Source organism: Sminthopsis crassicaudata, chromosome 6 (genome assembly GCF_048593235.1).
Source record: "Sminthopsis crassicaudata isolate SCR6 chromosome 6, ASM4859323v1, whole genome shotgun sequence".
NCBI classification, from domain to species: Eukaryota; Metazoa; Chordata; class Mammalia; order Dasyuromorphia; family Dasyuridae; genus Sminthopsis; species Sminthopsis crassicaudata.
In genome coordinates, this window is record NC_133622.1 from 252,781,720 (window position 1) to 252,804,769 (window position 23,050).

At 49.5% G+C, this 23,050-nt stretch overlaps 1 protein-coding gene across 4 annotated transcripts in view; it reads right to left on the reverse strand.

Moving 5' to 3' along the window:
- The window catches only part of KMT5B (lysine methyltransferase 5B), a 42,257-nt gene that overhangs the window by 18,211 nt on the left and 996 nt on the right, over positions 1-23,050 (reverse strand). For 3 of the 4 annotated variants that reach the window (XM_074273813.1, XM_074273812.1, XM_074273811.1), the window contains exons 2-3: positions 2,041-2,280; positions 812-955 (exon numbers count right to left, since the gene is read on the reverse strand). In XM_074273813.1, the coding sequence (XP_074129914.1) occupies positions 812-955; positions 2,041-2,204 (308 nt within the window). In that variant the 5' untranslated portion in view covers positions 2,205-2,280. Of the gene's footprint in view, positions 1-811; positions 960-2,040; positions 2,281-23,050 lie in introns of all 4 variants that reach the window. The other variant, XM_074273814.1, reaches the window with a different exon arrangement.

Consider the following 23,050-nt stretch of genomic DNA (forward strand, 5'->3'; position numbering starts at 1 on the left):
TGAGGAGCACCATCTCCTAAGGCTTCATGCTTCTCCCATCCCCAGGAACAAAGCCGGGAGCCCCTCCGGCTCACACCCGGCACGCTCACCTTTGCCCCTTGATCTGCCGCTGTGCTGCATCTTTTTTTCCCTTTTTTGTAGTAAGTTTATTTGTTTTTAATACACATTGCTTTATGAATCATATTGGGAGAGAAAAATCAGAGTAAAAGAGAAGAACCATGGGAGAGATAAAAAACCCAGAAAAGAGAAATGCGCCGAGTGTGTGCTGACTGACATTCAGTCTCCTTAGATCTCCTGGGTGCGGAGGGCCTTTTCTGCCCAAAGGCTGTTGGGATTGCTTTGTCCGCTGTGTCACATCTTTAACAACATTCACCTGACATGGATGCAAGGGATTTGCACTTCCTAAGGTTCCAAAAGGACACTGAACACCAGTGACAGACTAAGCTACAGGTCAGGTGGATCAACTGCTGGGCCATTTTGCCACCATCGGCCTGAAAGCAAACACAGACAGCTCTCCCGTATCCCCAGAGACCTCTTCAGGGGAATCCTAATTGAAAGGCCGTCGGCAACAAGAGCCAAGCCTCCAGACCACTTCCCCTGAGCGAACGTCCAGCAGGCTCCCACAGGCACGAGGAGCCGCAAGCCAACCTTCCGTGCGGCTGGACGCGGGGGAGTGAGATCCAGGGCCCAGTCCCCAGGGAGACTTCCCTGCCTCCACGCCCCTCGTGACTGCTCAGACAGCTCCAGGGTCACCTCCTGGTTTCTGAAAATGGGTTTTTTTGGTTTGCCTTGGATGTAAAGACAAGATTACCTCGTGTTCATCTTGTGGGTCTGAAAGCCTAGGTAGGGGTCAAGCACCAGGCTGGTGGCTAGGTCGTCATTCTCACACAGCTCCTTGGCAGACATCCCAGACGAAGGAACATAGCGACTCTGGCCCTCGAACCCTGAAGCCCCGCTACCTGGGAAAGGCAAGAAGCATACAAGTTACTCCTTGGGGCCCTCAGCGACACCCGGGGGCCGGCCTGTGCTCCAGGGGTCAGCAGGGAATCCATTTGGGGCTCCAGCTGGAAGAAACTGATCTTGGCCTAGAAAGTGCAGCCTCCCACAGGCTTGCCCGCTCCCCCAGGAACAAGGAAGGCTTGGAACTGCCTCCATACCACTCTGGGGTTTATTCTAAATGACAGCTGGGTATTGCAGAGGCAGCACTGATGGAGAGGCTCTCAGGGAGGCCTAGGGCACCCTCTGCAACAGCCTTGGAGAGGGCCCTGGGAAAATAAGTGAGCTGCCCGGGGACGGGCAGCGCCAGCACGGAAGCTTGGGCCTTCGTGGCTCCAAGACCATCGCTAAGGGCTCTGCCGTTCTGCCCCTTACCCTTGAAATGGATACCAAGAGTAATGTACCACGTCCAAAAGTTCTTGGGGGGAAAAAATGAGGGAAGGGAAAAAAAGGGAAGAGAGGGACAGAATGGGAAATTCAAAACTTTAAAAATAAATAATAATTTTTAAAAAGGTTCCCTTCCAACTGAGAGGCATGTGGCAAATCCAGTAATGGTTTTATTATGCATTACTTATTTACTATATACCAAGGTACACTGTGGGACAGGTAAAATCGCTTCTCTGCCCAGCAGCCAGCTCGGGGGCCCCCATCCCTTGGTTTCTCGCGTGCCCTCACTCCTATTATAGAGAGGGAGACTGGATTCTGCTCCTCCTCACTACTTATAAAAACCTCCAAGAACCGGTTATCAAAACCAGTCCCTCCCGAACACACAGATGTGTGGCTGACGGGTGACTAAGGATCAGCGCTCCCCAGTTGGGCAGAAGGCACCCGTCGTTCTCGAGACCGGGGGCACCCAGCCCGCTGTTGGTCACTTATCACAACAGGAGCTGAACGATGGCCCTTTCAAAGTGGGAACAAATGGCTCTTTTAATTCGCCCAGAATGAAAATTGTCAAAGACAGCAACAAAATAAAACCGTTTTTATCGCAAGAGAATCTCCCCCTCCCCCATAAGCGCCCAAACGCCAGAGAGGTTAACTGTGTACCTACATCTGCTTGACCTCCTCTCAACTGCATTTCGGCCAGCTTTCAGGGCGTCCTTTCCCGCGTGCTGAAATTTGGATTGACTCGGCTGGTGTTCGTTAGACAACTTGCCTCCATTTCTCCTGCCATTCACGACCATGTTCTTGGAGTCTCCCAACCACTTCATGCCCACAGACAGCCCGACCCAGTGGCATTTAGTCACTCTCTTCAAATAGCTTAGAGAATAATTTCAAGTTTCTCTCCTAACGGAAACAAAACATGGGAAAAAAAAATAAATGGGAGGGAAATACAAGCATACCATTAAACAGCCGCCGAGAACGACTCCCGTGTGCACTCACGGTGACGGGGGCTGTCTACTGTTGGTGCTCTAGCCTGGGTGCTTCTCGAATACCCCGATGATCCTGTATCGGGAATGTACCCTAAAAGCTCCACCACCCTCCACTCCTGGAAGGGATGCCCGGAGCCTCCACGGTTAGTAAGCGATAGCTACATGACTTAATTCCTTGTCACAATGACCTCGGAGGTACAAATCCTAACAGCCGCCATCCACTCAGCTAAGTTATCTGTTAATGAACAATTCCGTATCACTCCAACGTTCTCACAGCCCTTGACACGCATCATCTTCAGCTGATTCTCACCACCACCCTTGAAAGTGTCCCCCCCAATTTATGGGAAACCCAGGCTGGAAAAGGTGCCTTATTCACCGGAAATAAGTTCTGAACTCGGCTCCAGCGGCCTCCAAGCCCATCATCTCATCCCCTTCATCACTGTTGACCAGCGGGCAGCCTATAAACACCCGGCCACCTCCCAAGGCCCACGTCGTTTCTGCTCAAATCAAAGCGGGCAAAGCATCTATAATCCCAGGCCGACAGCTCCACGGACCCTGCCATCCATCATCGTGATGCTGATTAACAGTTAGAAGCTAGGTTGCCAGGAGACGAGATGGGAAAGGAGACGCCTTCTCTCTGGGTTTCGTCATTTGAAGGTGATGTTCCAGACAGAACAGGCACACGCTCGCACTCCGCGACAACCAGCATGCGCCTGTTGTTAAGGACCAACGTGGGAGGGTCTGAACTCCAGACTGTCTCTGACTGGAAGTCACGTCACTGCCACGCTCTGCTCGCCGGGCCCCCCACGGGGCCCCATTACCTCTTTACCGAGACTTATTTCTCAGAAAGTGCAATAGTGAGACGGCATCTTTGGGAACTGAAACGAGGAGGGCGCTGGGCAGAAACCTGACGAGTTTCAACATCACAAAAAACACAGAATTAAAGAATTTAGAACCTACCAATCAGCTAGGATTTACCTGGCAATCACTGCGTCAGGAGAGGGGGTGGGGGGGTGCCACAGGCTAGCCTTCGAGAAGCTTATGTGCCACCGACCAGGAAGAGAGAGGAGGATACAAACACACACTCGATGCGGGAGAAGAACATCAAAAACCACCGAGCAATGGCCCCTTAAAGGCAGAAGAAACCAAACCTTAATGAGAGATTGCAGATGGAGAGGCCCCCATGCAAAGCAAGGGAGGGACCCCTGGGGGGGCACGGGGAGCGGTGCATGGGGAAGCCGCAGGAGTCTGACCTGGCGTCTCTGCAGACATGAGGAGATCAACCAAGAAGTGATTCTGGTAGTCCAGACCAATGGTTAGGACACAGGCCGGGACCAGAGGTCCTGAGGCGCTGGGACTGACAAGAATGAGGATGCTTGGTGGGGGGGCCTGATGAGTGGGAGCTGGGGACAGTTGCAAGCATGGGGGGTGAGGGGGAAAAATCATACTTCCCTCTGAGCAGTGCAAGCTGAAGGCTCACGGGACCCCCAGGCACAGAGTTCTGGCCAATAGGACAGAGACAAAGGTCACATATAGAGATCTGGGGGTACCTACTTAGAGATAACTGAATTCATGGGAAGGAATGGGGGGAGACAGATAGGAAAAGTGGGAGGGAGAAGGAAAAGGAAAAGTAGAGGGAGGGAGGGAGGAAGAAGACAGAAATAAACAGAAACAGAGAAAGGAAAGAGAGAGAACGATGCACAGAGATAGACAGACTCAGACAGAGACTGGGCTTAGCAATAAGGAGACTGTTGTGACCACAGAGAGACCTCCTTCAGTGGCATGGGGGGATGGAGTCAAGCAGCAGACGTAGAACCCCAAACCCAGGGAGGAAGAAGAGCAACAGGTCAAGGACTCGAGAGAGAAGGCCGGTGGGCCAGCTCTTCATCGCCTGCCAAATACTTGGAAAGAGCTGCATCACTTCAGAGGAGGCTGGGAGTCAAGCATCCCCGGCTGCGTGAAGCCTCCCTTCCTGCTCCATGGAAGGAAGGCTCCTCGGGGTGGGCTCTCAAGGGCAGAACAACAGCCAGAGCGCCGGGCTTCAGACTGCCTGGAGAAGTCGGCCTTCTCCATCCTGGGAGCCTGCAGCTGCCCTGGGAAATCCCTCCCCCTCCTCCCCTCCGGGCTGCCCGGGTCCCACAGAGTCTATGGCAGCCACAGGCCCCAGCCAGGCCGGCTCCAGCTCGCCTAATACGTCTGCTCCTTCTCAATGGAAACCTCTCACTGGACCCGGCTTCCACGTATTTCTGAACCATTACTAAGACCCAGAGCCACGCTAGCTGCCTTCCAACAGAGAAGAGCACAAGAGGGTAGCTGGGAAGTCACCACAGCATCTTTCACTTTCTTGCCAAACGTAATGCGATGTCTCTTATTTGAGTTAATATGGAAACCAGGGACTTAACTTGAAATCATAAGAACACAAGGTATTTCCGAAAGACTTAGAAGATTCAACAGATGCCCCATAACCTAAATTTTCCTTACTGAATTATCCGCTTCCACAATAACCCACGACTTCCGAGTGACCTCTTCTTCCAGATTGAGTGTCCCAAGCAATAGCGTGAGGGACCACAGCATCCAGAGCCACTAAACGAGATCGGGCTGAACGGCAACAGCCCCACGACCATCTCCTGTTAATGCCCCCAATCTGTTCTTTATTAAAGATGGGAGGAGTGAGGGCAAGTGTCAGCAAGGGACCGAGAGCAGCCCCAGGTTCTCCCATAGTCCTAAGTCATCCTTGAAGAGCCCATGACAAAGATGGCCTCAACGGGGGGCTCTGGAGGGCAACAAGGGAAAAACAAGCTGGAAGCAGCTGCAAAACCCTGAATTCTAATCTTGGGGTGCTGGGTACAGGAGGAGGCCATCAACTGAACCGGGGAGACACCCAGGGAGTGTTTTCTGATCCCCAAAAGCCTTACAATAAAAACAACTAGATAGGGACTAAATGGCATAATCTATTTGCTAATGACAGTGATGCATTAATTTATGGGCTTGATGCACAAGAAGTTTCAGGCCATCTTTTGTAAGTCACACTGCTGACACATTTGATTTCATCACTTTTTAAGGCGTCTATCCCCGATGAAAGCAAGTTGTACCATGTGTGCGCACACAGGTCCTAGAAGCAAATCACCAGAGTAGAAAAACCTTAAGACCCCTTCGTAGAACATTTCTGGGAAAGTTGGAAAGCAGCGTGGCAGAAGAGCTAGACCAACAACTTGCATCACGTGCCAAGAAAAACTCCAAAATGAGTATGAATTAAAAACGAAAATTAAAAATTAAAAAAGCAAGGAGGTCCCACGTATGATTATGGGGAGGAAAAATCTTCAACACAATAGAAGTGACTGATGAGAAAATGAACAACTTTGATTATAAAACATAAAATAGCTTTTACATGACAAAGCCAATGCAGCAGCAGTAGGCGGGAAAAACATTATTGTTGATTAAAGGTATTATCTGTATTTCTACAAATATTTAATAAAAGCCCAAAACAGCTAACTGATATGCAGATTTCATAAGAAATATCAACAAATCACATGAAAAAATATTCCAAAACACTAATAAAAGTAATACAAATTCTAATGTTACAATTCGAATTTATCAAATTTTAAAAGATGACATACTATGGGCTGGGGGAGAGGACTATGGGAAAATAGGCACACGAATACCCTCTTGATGGAATTGTAAACTAATCCAACTGTTCTGAAGAATTAGAAATTATACTAAAAAGTCACTAAAGCACAGATATCCTTTGACTCAGGCTACGACTGCCAGGCCTAGGCATAAACATATATATGTGTGTGCGTGTCTGTGTGTATACACACATATATAGCACATACATATAGGCCCCTAGAGAGTTCAAGGCCAGAAAGGAAGGTCCCATAAGGACAAACGTTAAGAGCTGGAGGGAGTGTGGGTGTCCACTGGTTAGGAGACGGTGGAATTCATTGGACAGAACATGATGGTTCCAGAAAAAACAACAACTAGGAGTTCAAAGGAACCTGGGAAGATCTGAATGACCCCTGGCAGGCAAGGTTACTCGTTCCTGGGGAGATTTAGGCAGCGTGGTATGGGCTGAACCAGGGAAGCAGTTTCTGCCACAACCACAATCATGGAAAGGAAAACAACACGGAAAGGCTTCAGAGCTCTGCAGTCACCAATTAAGATTCCAGAAGCCTGAGAGGGAAGCCTACTCTTTCTGCTGGAGTCAATCAATAAACATTTATTAAGCACCATGTGTCCGGCACTGCGCTAAGTCTGGAAATACTTAGGCAAGAGCTAGTTCCTGCCCTCAAAGAGCTGCCAGTCCATTGGGGGAACCAGCAAATCCACCGATATGTGCAGACAAATTACATACGGAATAAGGAGTAAATAACGGGGGAAAGAGAAGACACTATGATTAAACCGGGGGAAACTCCCAGACTGGGAAATTCCATCTGATGCAGCTCTGCTTCTTGCTCTTTAATTGTAATCTTGTATTATGTAAACATGCTCGCATGGATGTATAATTTTGGCGAGTCACCTAAAGGTAAAGGGACCAGGATTTGAACCCAGGGCTTCCTTACTTGGAGGCCGGTTCCCTGCTTAATCTGAACTTCCTGTTCTTTGCTGGAATTTCCCTCTTATGGGGAATAAAGATTCCTTGGGAGAGTGTCACCAGTGGGTATAAGTGACATTAGCGCCTGACCACTAGAATGACTCTGCCCAGGGAGAGTCTTATACTAACTAATGATTCCCATTAAGAAAGACCTTCAAGGGGGAGCTAGGTGGCGCAGTGGGTAGAGCATCAGCCCTAAAGTCAGGAGGACCTGAGTTCAAATCCAACTTTAGACACTTAACACTTTCTGGCTGTGTGATCCTGGGAAAGTCACTTAACCTCAACTGCCTCAGAAAAACAAAAGACCTTCCAGAAGAACTACAAAGCTTTTCCCAATTGCTGTCAGGCTTTTTTAGAGATGAGAGCTCTCCTCTGAGAAAGAAGATGACTGATTTCTGAGCATCAGCACCGATGACTTCACTGGCCACAAAACGCCCTACAATAAATGGGACAATCTGCCGCCATCACATCGAGGGTGTCTCTCACCGCTTCTTCCCAAGGACGGCTGACATGTGGTGGACAACCCTGACAACCGACCCTGGAAAGTAGAACCTTCTCCCTGGGGCCAATTCCTCGAGACCCTCTTTCTCTTTGAGCGCAAAGAGGGTGCAGTGTCTCTGATGGGACCCAGCCAGCCAGCCACCCAGGGACCGTGGCCGGGATCATCATCACTCCATAACCAGAATCATTTTAGGGACCTCCGAGAGCACCGAATCAGTGAAGAGCCATAGTCCTGCGATGCAAGGAGAGCTCCTGGCTCCCGGCCACAGACTGAGGCAGGGGGGCTGAGATCCGAGGCCATGGAAGCTGCTTTACAGACACACTCTGTCCCTCTGACCCCAAAGCGAAGGGACAGGTCAGGGAGGTGGGGCCTGCCCCTCGGCCACGTGTCCTTTCCTGCCCGTTTCCAACAAGGAAAACGATTTGTTTTTAAGGCCATGGATGACCCCCATGGATTCTGGGTGACTTTTCAGAAAGAAGCATCTCTGAGAAACTAGAAAATGAGCTTCAGAGAGGTTGGAGAGGGTTCCATAAGCAAAGATGGGGAGCGAGGAGCTACAAAGTTTGGATAGAAAGTTCAAGACCCAAAGAGTTCATGGCAAATCCTTTAGCACAAAGTTAAGATTCTGGAAGGAGTCCTGCAGGTGTATGGGGAGGCAGTGGGGAGGTCAGTCACAATATTGGGTCCCCCCTTTCCGAGTGACCTCCTTCTCTGTGAGTGGGGGCCTCCAAGTTCTCCTAGGTAGTTTTTTCTTGGATTTTCCTCCTCCAACTCAAATAGAAAAGGGCGCCTTTAACCCATAGATAAGGACCCCTAGCCCACAGGTATAGACCCTTAACTCACAGGTAAGCAGCACAGACTGACTTCATTGTAAAATGGGATCATCTAGACTTTGTGGATTTTTATTTATTTTGGAAACTCTTCTGAATTCGGGTTGCTCTCCGTCTTCCAGGACTGGCGGGGAGGCCTCCAGAGTCAGAGCTCTGAGATCAGGGATCTTCATCGGCTTCCGAAGCCTCAGGCTCCTCTGACTCTTCCATGCTCCAGGTCCCTGCCCTCAAGAAGTTCCCAGTCTAATGAGGGGGCCCAACGTGCAAACGAGCCAAATACAAGACAAGCTGAAGAGGATCTGAGGAGTTCAAAGATTAAGGCTGAAGAACCAACATAGGACAGAAACGGGTGCTTGTATTTCTACTGTCCAACATAAATCAAAGAATATGACATCAACAAGAGACTTCTGGGGATGCTTCGAATTAGGGGTGGGAGCTAAAAATAGTTTAAAGAAGGGACTTCAAGTAATCTATGAGACCTCCCTAGAGCACCCTCATAGACAAGTGCTTCCTTTAGACAGATATACCCACTTTCTGGAGTATTCCTTTTCTAATCCCTCCGAGCTGTTACCAGACAGATCTCCTTTGTTGTTAGCACTCCAGGGGTGGGCAGGCAGGGAAGACCCTTCTGATAGCACACCTTACATTGGAATGCCAACGGCTTCTCCCGGGATGTTCCCCAGGGGCAGTGAAATAATCACAAATGCCTATGGGGAAAAAGTGACATCCTGCAGCAAGGCAGGGGACTTTGGACAATTTAAGATTTTTTTTATTTATTTAATATTTCCCCCAATGACATTAAAACAACAATCATCAAATGTTGTACATTTATTTCTAAAATTTTTGTGTCCCAGCCACAACTAAGAAACAACTTGTGAAGCAAAACATTTCTATAAAAGTCAAGTTGTGGTGGGGAAACATAAATCTCCCACCTTAACGAAAATTTTAAAAAGAGAGAGAATGCTTCAGTTGTATTCAGACACCATCACTTCATTCTCTGGGGATGGATAGGATTTTTTCATCCTAAATCCTTCACAGTAGTGGTAGAGATTATACTACTGAGAATAGCCAAGTCAGTCACACGACATGGCTATTATTTGTATAGGACATTTCACTTGGCTTGAGTTCATGGAAGATTTTCCGGGTTATTTTTTCTTCCCGAGAGCATCCTGCTCATCATTTCCCATAGAATAACGAAATTCCATCATAAACACACCCTAGTTTATTGAGCCATTCCCCAATTGATGGGCATCCCCTCAATTTCTATTTTTTTTGGTTTGCTTTGAGAAGAGAGCTGCTGTGAATATTTTTTTGATGTGTGTGTGTGATTTTCCTTTCTCTCTTCCCACCCTTGAATCATTTTTGGTATTCATGACAAGTAGTGCCCCTTGGGCACAGGGCAATATTTTGATCATTTATCAATTGCGGCATGGCTCCTATGTTTTATAAATTTGATTCGGTTCTCTTTTTGTTGAGAAATGAGGCCTTATCTGAGAAACCTGGTTTTTTTTTTATACTTTTTTTTTCTTTTTTTTTTTTTTACTATTTGTTCCCATTTATTTTCTCCTTTCCCCCTCTCCCTCCTCAAAAGTTTTGGAAATGACCATTCCCTCCCCAAGATGTCCTCTCTTTTATCTACCTCCCCCCCCCCCCTTCACATATCCCATTCTCCTCCTGCTTTTCTGCAGGATTTTCTGCAAATTTCTAAATCTTGGGCAATTTTTATACAGAAAAGAGAAGCCATGATTTCAAACACTGTAGCCAAGTTTAGTCAAGGCCAGAGTGGCCATAAGACAGTATTATTATTAAAATGTCTTCTCCTATGAGCTACAGCCTATAGGCAAAGAAAATGAACTCCAAGGTATGTTTCTATGTTCTAAAGCTTGGAGCTTTCATCCACACTGCAAAAACAGAGATTCCCAAGAGACAGGAAAAGGGCAACAAGTTCCACAGAAAGACAATGATAGCGAAACAACCAAAACATGAACCACTTTCCTCATGCTCTTTGTGACACTGAAAATCCTTGATGGGGCCTTCACTTTAAAATAAGTAACAGGAAATTAAATCTGAGAGGAAAAAGAGATTCAATGTGATCCAACCAGTGTCCAGTCCTTCCTATTTCTTACGCCTGCATTCAATCTCAAGGCCGACAATCGAATGCGAAGGAAGCTTGTTTGGCGCTGAAGTCACCCACAGGAGGTTCCTTCAGGCTAACCAAGAGCCAGGAATAAGGGTATGGGCCAGCTGGTGGATCACAGTCTGCTCTTCCAAATGTTCACGTTTCCAAACTCTGGGTCTCCTGGAGACAGATGAGAAAGCTCCATCGTTCGGCCTCCCACGAATCCACCCAGCCCACCAGGTTCCCATGGCCTGCTGGTTTCCTCCCCGCTTGGGAAGGGGACGAGAGTGTTGTCAGAAATGAGGGAGCCAAACCCCGAACAGTCTCTACTACCCTTTCTCATTAGGAAGGGGAATGGCAGAGCACTTCATACGAGAGAAGGAACGAGAAAATGGCCGAGAGGGAAGCAGTCTGGGCATTTACCCAGAGTCATTCTCCACCATTTTATAAGAAGAAACGACGATTCAAGGAGGGAGTCCTGGATGAAGACAAGAAAACTGATCAAGTGACCAAGACCTTCAAAGGTTCTCTCAAGATCCATTTTATCTCTTCTACAGAGGAACAAAGTGACATCCGGCCCATGGTCCAGACATCCCAATGACCATCCTGAGGACAAGGTCACCCAAGTCCAGTCCTCAAGAGCCAAACCCACAGGGGCCTTGCCTTCCAACTTAGGACACAAAGCAGATGAGAACCACCACGGCACAAGCACCAGAGTGTATGAAAACTAAACCAATCATTTCCCTCAAATACTCTCAAAGTCTAAGTAATCATTATACTTAATGATGCTTATTACTCGCTGGCTCTCTCTAAATGTACTAGACTCCAAAACTATATGTTTCTATAAGGCAGCTTTTCTTCTTTTCACTACAAGACATCAGGATCCCCTTTACATTTTTTAATTCAAAAAAAATATTTCTTCCTAGCTGCCTCAGCAAAATAAATAAAATAAAAAATATATTTACGTTTAACCTTCATTCATAAAATTTTTCAGTTCCAAATTCTCTGCCTCCCTTTAGATCCTCCCCTGTCCTTTAAGAAGGCAAGCAATTTGATATCAATTATCCATGTGAAATCACGTAAAACTTATCTCCATATTAAATAGAAAAATAAAAAAGAAATAAAGCGGAAGAAGTATGCTTCACACTGCCATCAGTTCACCAGTCTCTCTCTGGAGTTGGACAGCATGTTTCTATCTTGATCAGAGTAGCCAAGTCTTTCACGGTGGATCACTGTTACAATGCTGCTGTTACTGTATACAATGTTCTCCTAGTTCTCTGCTCACTTCACTTTGCATTAGATCCTACAAGTCTTCCCAGGGCTTTCTGAAGCCCTCCTCCTCCTCTTCCTCATTTCTTAGAATACAATAATATTCTAAAACAATCATAGACCACAACTTGTTCAGCAATTCCCTAACTCAGAAGTATTCTCTTAAATTCCAATTCTTTGTCACTCCAAAAAGAGATGCTAGAAATATTTATATATTATTTATTTTCTTTTTTTGCTTTGATCTCTTTGGAATACAGACCCAGTAGCAGTGATATTGCTGCTATTTGGATAATTCCAAAATGTTCTCCAGAATGGTTTGGACCAGTTTGTGACTCCTTATTAACAATGCATTAATGTTCCTATTTCTCCACATTTTTCTTAGCATTTGTCATTTTCCTTTTCTGTCATATTAGCCCATCTGTGAGGTAGTACCTTAGAATTATTTTAATTTGCATTTCCCTAATCTGTTCATATCTTTTAGCCAATTTATCAATCAGGAAGTATCTCTTTTTATAAATTGGCTTACTTCCCTATATATATTTGAGAAATAAAGCATTATCAGAGAAGCTTGCTATTAAAAAAAAAAAAAAAATCCTGCCAGTCTACTTTCCTCCTAATTTTGGTTAAAAAAAATTTTTTTTTTGGTGTGTTGTCTAAAAATTTGGATGTGCTGCCATTTGGTGCACATATGCTTCATAGTAATATTATTGTCTATTGTACCTTCTGGTAAAGTGTAGTTTCTCTATCTTTTTAAATTAGGTCCATCTTGGCTTTTTGTTTTCCTGAGGTCATGATTGCTACCCCTACCTTTTTTTTTTTTTTTTAATCTCAGCAGATTCATAACAAATTGCAATCCCCTATTTTAATTCTGTATGGGTCTGTTTCAATTGTGTTCCTTGTGGTTTCTATCCCATTCACATTCATAGCTATTACTATATATTATCCTCCTTCCTACTACTTCTCATTTCTCTTTTGACTCTCATTCCTCAAAAGTTGATTTTGCTCATGACTTTCCTCCTCCCTGCTGAATAAGACAGATTCCTATATCCAATTAAGTATGTATATTCTTCCTTCTGAACCAATTCCAAAGAAAGTGATATAAGCATTACCCATACCACTCTTGTTCTCCCCTCTAATGTAAGTGTTTCCTCAACCTCATTTACATAAGACAATTTTCACATTCTACCTCTCCCTTCCCCTTCTTCCATCGCACATCTCTTTCTTACCCATCTATATTTTTTAGATCATCTCAATATAATCGTCACTTCCATGTCCTTTCTCTATGGAGACTCCTTTTAACTGTCCTAATAACATCAAAGTTTAAGAATTACATTTATCACCTCCCATATAGAAATATGAACAATTTAATTTTATTAATCCCCTTATGATTTCTTTTTCATATTTTCTTTTTACTTCTCAATTCCTTTTGAACATCAAAAATTCAATTTGGCCAGTCTTTTCCTCAGAAATGCTTCAAACTATTCTATTTCTTTCTTTCTTTTTTTTTTTTTTTTTTCCCCTGAGGCTGGGGTTAAGTGACTTGCCCAGGGTCATACAGCTAGGAAGTGTTAAGTGTCTGAGACCAGATTTGAACTCAGGTTCTCTTGACTTCAGGGCTGGTGCTCTATCCACTGCGGCACCTAGCTGCCCCCTATTCTATTTCTTTAAAAGTGTATTAAACTAGTTTTGCTGGGTACCAGGTTATTCTTGGCTATAAACCTAGTTCTTTTGCTTTCTGAAATACCACACTCCAAACCCTACACTCACTATTTTAACATAGAAACTGCTCAGTCTTATGTGGTCCTGCCTGTGGTTCCATAATATTTGAATGATTTCTTTCTCACAGTTTGAAGTATTCCCTCCTTGAGCTGGGAACTCTAGAATTTGGCTAAATATTCTCAGGAGTTTCATTTTGGGATCTTTTAAAGGAGACTATTGGCAGATTCTTTCCCTTTCTATTTCACGCTCTCTCTGGTTCTAACATAATCATGGCAATTTTCCTTTATAATTTCTTCAAATGTGATGTCTAGTCTCTTTTCTTAATCATGGATTTCACAAATTCCAATAATTCTTAAATTATCTGTCTTCAATCTATTTTTCAGATTGATTGTTTCTTTAATGAATCATTTCAATTTTTCTTCTATTTTTTCATTTTGACTTTATTTCTTGACACTTGTGGAATCAATAATTTCCCCTAGACTAATTCTAACTTTTAAGGAATTCTATTCTTCAGTGAGTTTTTGTACCTGCTTTTCTACTCAGCTAATTCTGCTTTTTAAGGAGTTCTTTTCTTTCATGAATTTTTCGTGTGTCTTTTTTACTAAGTTGTTAATTTGTTTTTCATAATTTTCTTGCATCTCATTTCTTTTCTGAATTTTTTCTTTATCACTCTTAACCCTTTCACTTCCAAGAATTCTTATTGGGCTTGTATTCAATATGCATTTTTCTTTGAGGCTTTGCTTTTCATTGTTTTTCACAATGGTGTCATCTTTTGAATTTGTCTTGGATCTTTCCAGTCTCTATAGTAGGGTGTTTTTTTTTTTGTTTGTTTGTTTTGTTTTTTAATGATATCAGGGTTTTGTTCTGTTTTTTTTGGTTAGATGTTGTTGCGTGCTCATCTTTCCAGCCTATTTCTTGACTTTAAACTCTATAAACCTGGCCCTGGCTGCCTTGAGGGCTGGGAGGAACTGCCCTAAGCTTCCGGCTTTTCCTACAAGGCTGTTCTCCCGTGGTTTTGAGGATCAGTAAGTTTGGGGGCTTCCAAGGTACGGTCTCTGACCTGTGATGAGGCGTCCTGATCCCCACAATCAGAAGTGGGATGAGTCTCAGAAGCTGCTGCAGCCAGAACCTGCCTTGCCAGCCCCAACTCGAAAGTCACAGACCTCTCCTTCCAGCCTCCCAAGGTGTCCTGGGCTGTAAAACATCCCAGGCCCTACCTTGCATTGGCCACAAAAGCACAGAATTCAATCTGAGACATTACTTCCATTGTATGGGGGGAGGGGGTTCAGGGGAGCTTAGCTGCGTTGCCTCTTCTACTCTGCCATCTTGGCTCTACCTGCTTCCTCTTGGTGATGATGATAATAACAGCATAATTACTCTCAAGAGAAAGACTGAGCTGACTCCAAAAGTCCGCAAGCCCCTCCTTCCCTGCAGAGATGGCACTCGCCCACACTGCGGCGGTCTTTTTGTTCCAAGGGGATAAACTGCCCGCTAGGGCAGAAGGCATGGACAGACAGTTCTCCATGTCAGGAAATTCATATTGTATCAAGAAAAACCCACCCTCGTTAACTTGGCACAATGCCAAGCTTGCTGTCTCCTCCCCCACCCCACCTCACCCCCCAAATAAAACAGCCTCCAAGTGGAACACCGATCTCCAGTGCCGACAAACGCACTTCTTACCTCCTGCTCCCACAATGCACCTCAAACAGATCCCCGGCCGGATCGTGCCATCCCCCACTAACTCACCGCTTCACCCGCTGGGTCATTATGCTGATTGGAGTTCTCACACCCCTCAAAGCTTCTCCCCACACGTGTCCCCCACTCTTGGCAGAGGGTGAGAGATTCCAGGTTCAGAATGATACACATTTGGGGGGCAAAGCTGACGGGATTCCCCAAGGAGTGAAGATGGGGAGAATGTAGGCACTCAAAGGGAGACAACCTGAGAGAGAGTGGAGGTAAGGGGGGGGACGACAAAGAACAGGGAGTGGGGTGGCAAGGCAGAGGGCGCAACTGGTGGGAGGTTGGGCTGTCTTAGAGAGAGCCCCCTAGTATGAAGGCAAAAGCTGAGGAGAAAAAGGGAGTGTCCTGAAGATCAGGACCCCCACGAACCTCAGAGACAAAGGTAACCACCTTCTGTTACAAAGGTAACAGAAAACCTGGGGGGAAATAGGGGGGGCCCCAAAAGGGTCCAAACCTCCCCTGGAGAGCAGGGTCCAGAAAGAAGCAGAGAAATCAAGGTCACTGAGGGAAAGGAGGCGGGGAGAAGACCCCAGACATGGGCAAAGCTTCTGGCTCCAGAGTGGGCACCCGGGGGCACAGCAGGGGGGAAATCATTTGGGATAAGGATTTCCAGGACGCTCTGCTGGGTTCTATACTCCCTGCAATGGGGAGGGCCAACAGCCCACTGCTATAGAAGCCTGCCTTGTGCCCCTCGGGCCTGGCACCGGCCTGAAGCCTGGCTGGGCTTCAACCCTAGAATTCTACGGAACACTTCTGGACCAAGAAGTTCCACAGTCAAGTCATGACCCTGACCTGTGACCTAAAGGTCCTGGACTCCAACCTAAAACTCCTGGGCTCCTCAGCAGGGCTCTGCCACTATAAAGGAGTCACCCAGGAGTGCTACCCATAGAGAAGCCCAACTCCCTGAGCCCGGCTGGCACTGGCTCCACACTCTGACCCCTCTCCCCCAAGCCCTGGCCTTGTTCCACACCCCAACCAGGACGCCAAGACCAGAGGCAGAGACCCTGGGGTAGAAAGGCCACGGCAGCGTCCCACCCCACCCACAGCTCAGTGTCCCCCCACCATCCCCTGCCCTTCACATCTCCCCTTTGGGCTCAAAGTTTTCTCTGATGGCGGGAGGAGAAAGAAGGGACGTAGAAGAGGAAATGGCCAATGGGTGCCCACAGCCCCTTGGCCACCGGGAGCACAGAACTCGTCTGCCCAGACAAACCTGGGGAAAAACAACTTTCAAAACAGTCCTGACCCCATTTTACATACAATCTGTCCCAGGAAAGTCAGGAGGACCGGCCATCCATTTCCTATTCCACCATCTTTTGCAAACTAACTCAATAAACTAAACAAACAAACAAAAACGCTTTTGGATAAAAAGCTTGAAGGATGAGCCTATATTAAGAATATATTAAGAAATATGGAAAAAACCAAACCAAAGAAATGAAATCCAGATGATTTCCAAACCCATTTTGGCCAGCAGTTCCCACTCTCTCTCTCACTTAAATGTGGGTGATTTTCATAATCTTTGACAAACGAAATTCCAAGGGGTAAAAACAGAGCAGAGAATGGCCAGAAACTTGGCACCCACAAAGTTGAAAAAATTGGCAGCGAGGCACAATTATTCTTTAAGATCAAACTATAATACAAATTATCCCTGAAGATTTTCACTGAATCACATACCAAATGAATAAAAATGCAAATTTGAACTAGCTTTAAAATGATGTAAATTTGGGCCCTTGAATTTGAGTTATTTGAATTTTTTTTTACTAGTGCCTTTCAAAAACTGTTTTTAATTTAAATATTAAAGAACAGACTCGGCTTCCTCAGCCATGGAGGGGCTGCTGTTGGAATCACTAACTGTTGTTTCTCAAACACTGAGCTTTATAAAGTATTTCAGGTCTTCTTTCCTGTGACTTTCACCCCAAACCTGGGAAGCAGACAATGCAAACGTAAGTCCCATCTTACAGATGCGTTCAGTTACTCTCGCCCAGCCTCCTGGGCACTCTGCTTCATGTCAAAGTGCCTTCTGGGAGACTCGATCCCACTTGGTTCAAAAGTTTTAGACTTCCTTGGGGGGGCAAGCTGGGGCCCCCACTTCCTCCCTGTACCACACCAGGGCTGGATTAGTGCGCCGACCCTGTAACGGCTTCAACTCCAGGCCACAGCGACCCACCAGCCTCAGTCGCCCTTTCACAGGGGTCAGTAGCCAATATTTCCTGCTCCGTGATTGGCCCTCCCGAGGGAAACCAGATCGTGCTGTTGATTTGTTTTCACCAGGATGACTCTCCATGGCCCCATCTGGGGTTTTCTTGGCAAAGACACTGGAGCGGTCGGCCATTTCACAGATCAAGAAGCCGAGGCCAACTGGGCTGACCCAGCTGGTTCAGAGGCCAGAGCACGAACCTCTCCTAGTTCTGGGGTTTCCTCTCCCCATCTTCTCACAGCCCTCTGCCGTCCCTTTCTAATTCACACCAACTGCTGAATGCGCCGTAACCAGAACACCCCTCCGGCTAGAATCCAGCCTCAAAGCGCATCGGGTAGGGGAAGGAAGAGTCCAGCCGGCCCAGGTTATGGGCCCCAGCCTCCCAATGGGTCTGTTCTGGAGGAGGGGAGCAAAGGAAACATCCTCCGACAAGGGAAGGGCGCTGGCTGCAGGGAGGTCAGCGTCCGCACACAAGGGGCAGTCCAACCAGGCTCACCGCTGAGGTGCGCCCACAAAGAGATACCGTCGGGCTCTGGCCCCTCACAAGGGACAGGCCTCCCTCAGCCCATCTGACCAGATGCTCACTGCTATAGGGGCAGAACTTGCACTCACAAAGAGCCGCCATTGGGCGGCAATCCTGCACCAAACACGCTGGAAGGTGCTTCTTTTTCTCTTCTGTTTATTTTTCCTCTTGGATTTTTTAAATGTTTCAAGTTTTGCGCTCCAAATCCTATCCCTTCCTCTTCTCCCCCCTCCTTTAGAGATGAGCAATCAGACCTGGATCACACCCATGCACTGAGGTACAAGAAGAGGTGAATGAAAGAGCAGCGGACAAGAGCTCGCTCCAGCTGTGTTCACAGGCTCCCGTTCTTCCTCTGGAGGCGGACGTCAGGCTTGAGCACGGGTCCGCTGGGACCTCTAGGACCATCTTGGACCGCCGTGCGGCCATCATTCACAATTCTTCACCAAATGGCGTCCTCGATCTTCCCCTCGATCTGCTCCCTTCACTTTATGTCAGCTCACGTCGTCCTCCCAGGCTGTTCTGAGATCATCCTGCCGGTCATTTCTCGCAGCACAAGCTTCTCTGGCCATTCGCGACCGATGGGCGTCCCTCTGATTCCCAGCTCCCGCCTCCTGGAGCTGGTCCTCTGCTTATCTTTGACCCCTCCCAAGCAGGCCAGGCGCCTTTCCAAACTTTCCGGTATCTACTTTGTCAGTGTAGCCCCAACCACACAGGAAGCTCCTTGAGAACACTCCACTTTCTGTTTGTCTCTCCTGGCTCCAGCATAGCAGCTGACACACAGCAGGCACTTAATAAATGCTTTTTGATTCAAATTAGTAACCTACTAGGTCCTCTGTACTTACTGGCCAATAAGCATCGTCTCTCCTCTGACAAACAAGGGCAGAGCAAACAAAGCAGTGACTGGAACTAACTGCCTTTCAGAAGGAATCCCATGACCTCTGGCTAAGGGACACATCATTTCACAATGTACTTTTCCTGCATCCCTCAAATTCTGTCCTTTGGCCCAAACCTGGAGCCCGAGGGAAGTGGCGGCTGAGCAGGGGTCTCTCTCTACCTTTCTCCCTTCCGTTCAGGACCCATTGGGTCAGGAGTTCCATTTGATGGGGAGGGGGAGGGCCGTTGGCTCCCCATACCAGCAGCCTTCTGAGGCACATAGCCCCTAAGCAGGCTGTGTCTGGACACTAAGGGACGGGCCACACGAATCCACACATCAGATTTTGTGTTCTGTCACCAAGAAGCACTCTCTCAGCAACCCCTAACCTCCCTCTCCTCCTCAAAAGTCCCCACAAATTCTCCTTCTAAAATCAGCAACCTGAGAAAACCGGGTCCTCCAGGTATATATGGGATGGATATTCCAGCCATTACAACCTCAGTGAAGCAGAGGGAAGAAGCCCCTTCTGGGGGATGCCAGACAAGTAACTCCCTCTGCTGAGGGGGGTCAGAGCCTTCCGGCTCTCGCCGTAGGGTAGTGGGCTTTGGGGGCTGCAGTTTATTGTTGGTGCCCCGGGTGAAGAAGCTGATTCCCAACAAGCCTCAGGATGACATTTCCTCGCACAGTCACTGTGATGGATGGCGACCTCTCTGACAAGGCCTTCGGGAAGGCCCCCGGGCTCCACGGTGCTGGCCGGACGCTCCCACCTCGCCGAGGCCTGGCTGGCGAGGGAGCCGGGGGGCACTGGTACCATGTGGTGCCTCATAAAGGCTTGTGAGTGACTCTCCATTCAGAAGCTGGCAGGACCCCAAATAGATATACGAAGCAAAAAATCAAAACAGCAAAGGGCAGAAAAAAGACTTGGGCCCAGAGGAGGAGCAGGCTTTTCTCACACGCCAACTGCACCCCTCGCGTTAAGAACATGAGCTCGTTCGAGTCCCACAACACCCCTTTAAGAAGGGGCTGCCGTTATTCCCATTTAACAGTGGGGGGAACTGAGGCAGATAAGGTTGAGGTGACCCCCAGAGAGGGCCCAGGGCACGAAAAGGGAGGGGGAGAGGACTGTGGACTGGAGCACTGGAATCAATGCAGCAAGAGGGGAGGAGAAGGACCCCCCCGGGCCCATGTAAGAGTCACAGGGTCACTCTGCTCTGTCAGATCATCTATGATTCGCAAAGATTCTCAAACAAAAACTAACAAAGGTTTATTAACAAGGCCTCCAGCGGCCCAGCCCTCCGTATGGGCTCAGGTCCGGGGTCGCTGGCCACACGGCGAGCCCGTGACGTTCCTGGCACAAGGAAGGAGGCCTGGCTCGGGGGAGGAAGGGGAAGAGCCGGCTTTGGGGATGAGTCCCAGAGTCCAGATCACAAGCAGCCGGAGGGCGAGGGCCGATGACAAAGAGACAGCGCCCGGGGCGCTGTGTGGAGGCAACAAGACCCTCCATCCAAAGTGCAGGCAGGAGAAACAAAACTAGAAGCGTTAGAGAACCCTGGGCCGACTCCATGAGGGAGGACTTCAGGGCCTTGAAAGGGCTACCCTAGGAGGTGTTGGGGTCCCTCCCTGGAGGCTGCAAGCAAAAACCGGATGGCCGCCAGCGAGCCACCAGGACTGGCTGCTGTGCAGGGACTGGCCCGGGGGGCTCAGGAGCTGTCCATCTTGGCAGCCATGGCAATGGCGTGCAAAGGCGGGGGTGGGGGTCTGCAGGCGTGTCGTGCTCCCACACAGCGGTCTCCACAATCCTGTCCAGGTCCAGATCTGTTCTACCACGTGGGACAGGAGCCGGTGAAAGAGAAAGGGAAGGAAGGGGCTCTAAGCCAGGGGTGGGCTCATGTGGGCAACAGGGTCAATGCACCTGCAGGAGATGCCATGGGGGCCAAACAAGGCCTTCCAAACCCCGGCAGAACGCCCGTTTTCTATGGGGCTGAAGGAGTGTTTTGTGGTTTGTTTTGCTTTTTTTTAAAAAGAAAGATTTATCCGATTTCTCCCCCAATGGCACGTCCAACTTAACTGAAATAATCCCAAGGTCCCCGTGAATTCTGGTCATTACATTCAATGGGACAAAAGCCCCGAGATCGCTGCCAGGAGTCCTTCCACCAGTCAGATTCGTAGGAGAAAGTCGGGGTTTTAGAGCTGGCAAAGATGCATTTCCGAGCTCCCGCTTCCCTAAGTACTTCAGGCCCCAGAGTCCGAGTAGTAGGTTGTTCAGCTAGCCGGGGGCTTTCTGACTAATTAGAGTCCGACTCCTTGGGAAAGCTCTGGGCCTGCACAGCGGCCTCGAGGCCGGGGGGCTCCTCTCCCCCCTCCCCCATCAGGGAGGGAGAGGGAGCCTTCCCCTCGGCGGCCCAGGCGGCCAACAAAATGCCCCCGGACTCTTGCTATAAAAGTAATCTTCACTCTGAAGGACGACTCCTGCCAGCCAGGAGACCCCTGGTAGCGGGGAAGCCGCGGCACAACACACGCCAGGGGCACAAAGCCCAGCCAGGCGACAGTGGGGGGCTCGTCCCCCTCCCCAACACAAGCCCTTCCCGGCCACAGAAACACGCCCACAAAGAGAATCAGAGGCATCCTGCGTCCCCTTCCCAGCCCCCGCGAGCCTGAGAGGGCATCGTCCGAGCCCCCGGGGCTGCCAGGAAGCGGCTCCTCTCCGGCTCCAGGGGTGTCTGACGCTTACCCTGCGCGGCTCTCGCCAGACAAGCCTGTCCCCTCCCCACTCCCACAAGAACTCAGAGCAGCCCCTTCCCCCGGACCCGCTTCCCCGGCTCCCCCTCTGCCCGCCCCCTCCTCCAAATGCAGACCCCAGCACAGGAGGCCCCGCTTACGGGCCACGGCTAGTCGGCTGCTGAAAGCGACCGCTGGAGCAGGAGGAGGAGGTGGGACGGGAGAACCGAAGGGGGGGAGGGGGCTCCACCTGGCTGAAGAGTCCCCGCTGAAACCGCGATCTGACTTTTAAAAACTACCCCCCCTCTCGCCCGGCTTCACTGGAAGGAAATGGAAGCGTCCCGGGCCAGAGCCGGCGGGGGTGTCCCGGCTGGGCCGGCCGAGGGGAAGCCATGTGCAAGCTCCGCGGCAGAGTTTATTTAACAGGCTTTTCTCCACCTGCCCCCAAAGAAACTTCCCTCGAAGGTCAGCGAAACCGCTTCCGGGAGGAACCAAGTGTTTTATTTTAGCGGGCATGGGTCTGAAACTGCCAGCTTTTCTCAGAACGGTACCGCAGTAGCTGCAAATGGGGAAAAACACCCTCCCGGCCCCTGCTCCGCATTCCAAGAACAAAGTGAGCGCTTCCTTGGGACATGTGGACATTAAGGGAAAACAAAACAAATAGCGGAGGCCGGGCAGCGGGGGAGGGGCCTGGGACCAGGCCCGGGTGGAGCCACCCAGAGGCCGGGCCGAGGCAGACAGCGCCCTTTTGCGAGCACCTGGACGGGGGCAGGAGCTTAGGCCCCAAAGTTTCCTTCTCACAGTCACCGTCACTCCATCACCGATCCACCCCCCAAAGCCGAGTCCGTCTGAAGGCCCCGGGGCAGCCCTGGGCCGAGGGGGGAGGGGCGCAGACTCCCCAGACCGGACCAGCGGGGGGGGGGGGGGGGGGGGGCCGAGCCCGGGTGTTCACAGAAAGGCTGAAGCAAAGTCGGGCGCCCGGACAGCCGGGTGGCCTGCCCCGGGGGTGGGGGCGGGGCCGTCACGGCCGTCTCCGCCCCCGGAGCACTGGGCGCCCCGGCTCCGAAATTCCGGGGACGTCGGGGATGGAACAACACTTTGTTTCCAAACAAAGGACCCCAGGCTTGGAACCGGAAGGCCTTGGAGAGGTGGGGTCCAGGCCTCCCCACCCCCTCCTGGGCACTGGGACTTGGCCAGTGGGAAAGCTAGTACTTGAACCCAGAGCCCCGGCCCAGGCAGCCTCCTGGAGCCCTCCGCCCCTCCCCTTCCCCTCCCCCCGGCTTCCCAGGACCAGGAAGGCCACGGAGGGAGGGGGAGGAGGGAAAGGCAGGTGGAGGCCTCGCGCAGGCGCAGAGCTCGAAGCGGCCGGCTAAGCCAAGGGGGCGGCGGCCACGGAAACCGACCGGGGGGTGGGGCTTGGGCACCACGGCGGCCGCCGATTGGGCGAGGCCACCCGGCGCTGCCCATTGGAGCAGAGGAGGGCCCGGCCCCCCAATCCAGGGAGACCCGGCGCGGGCGCCTCCCCCGCACGCCCCGTGCTCCGGCTCCCACCGCTCCCTTCCGGCGGCCGGCCCCCACGACACGGCCCGGCCCTGCCTCCCCCGGCAC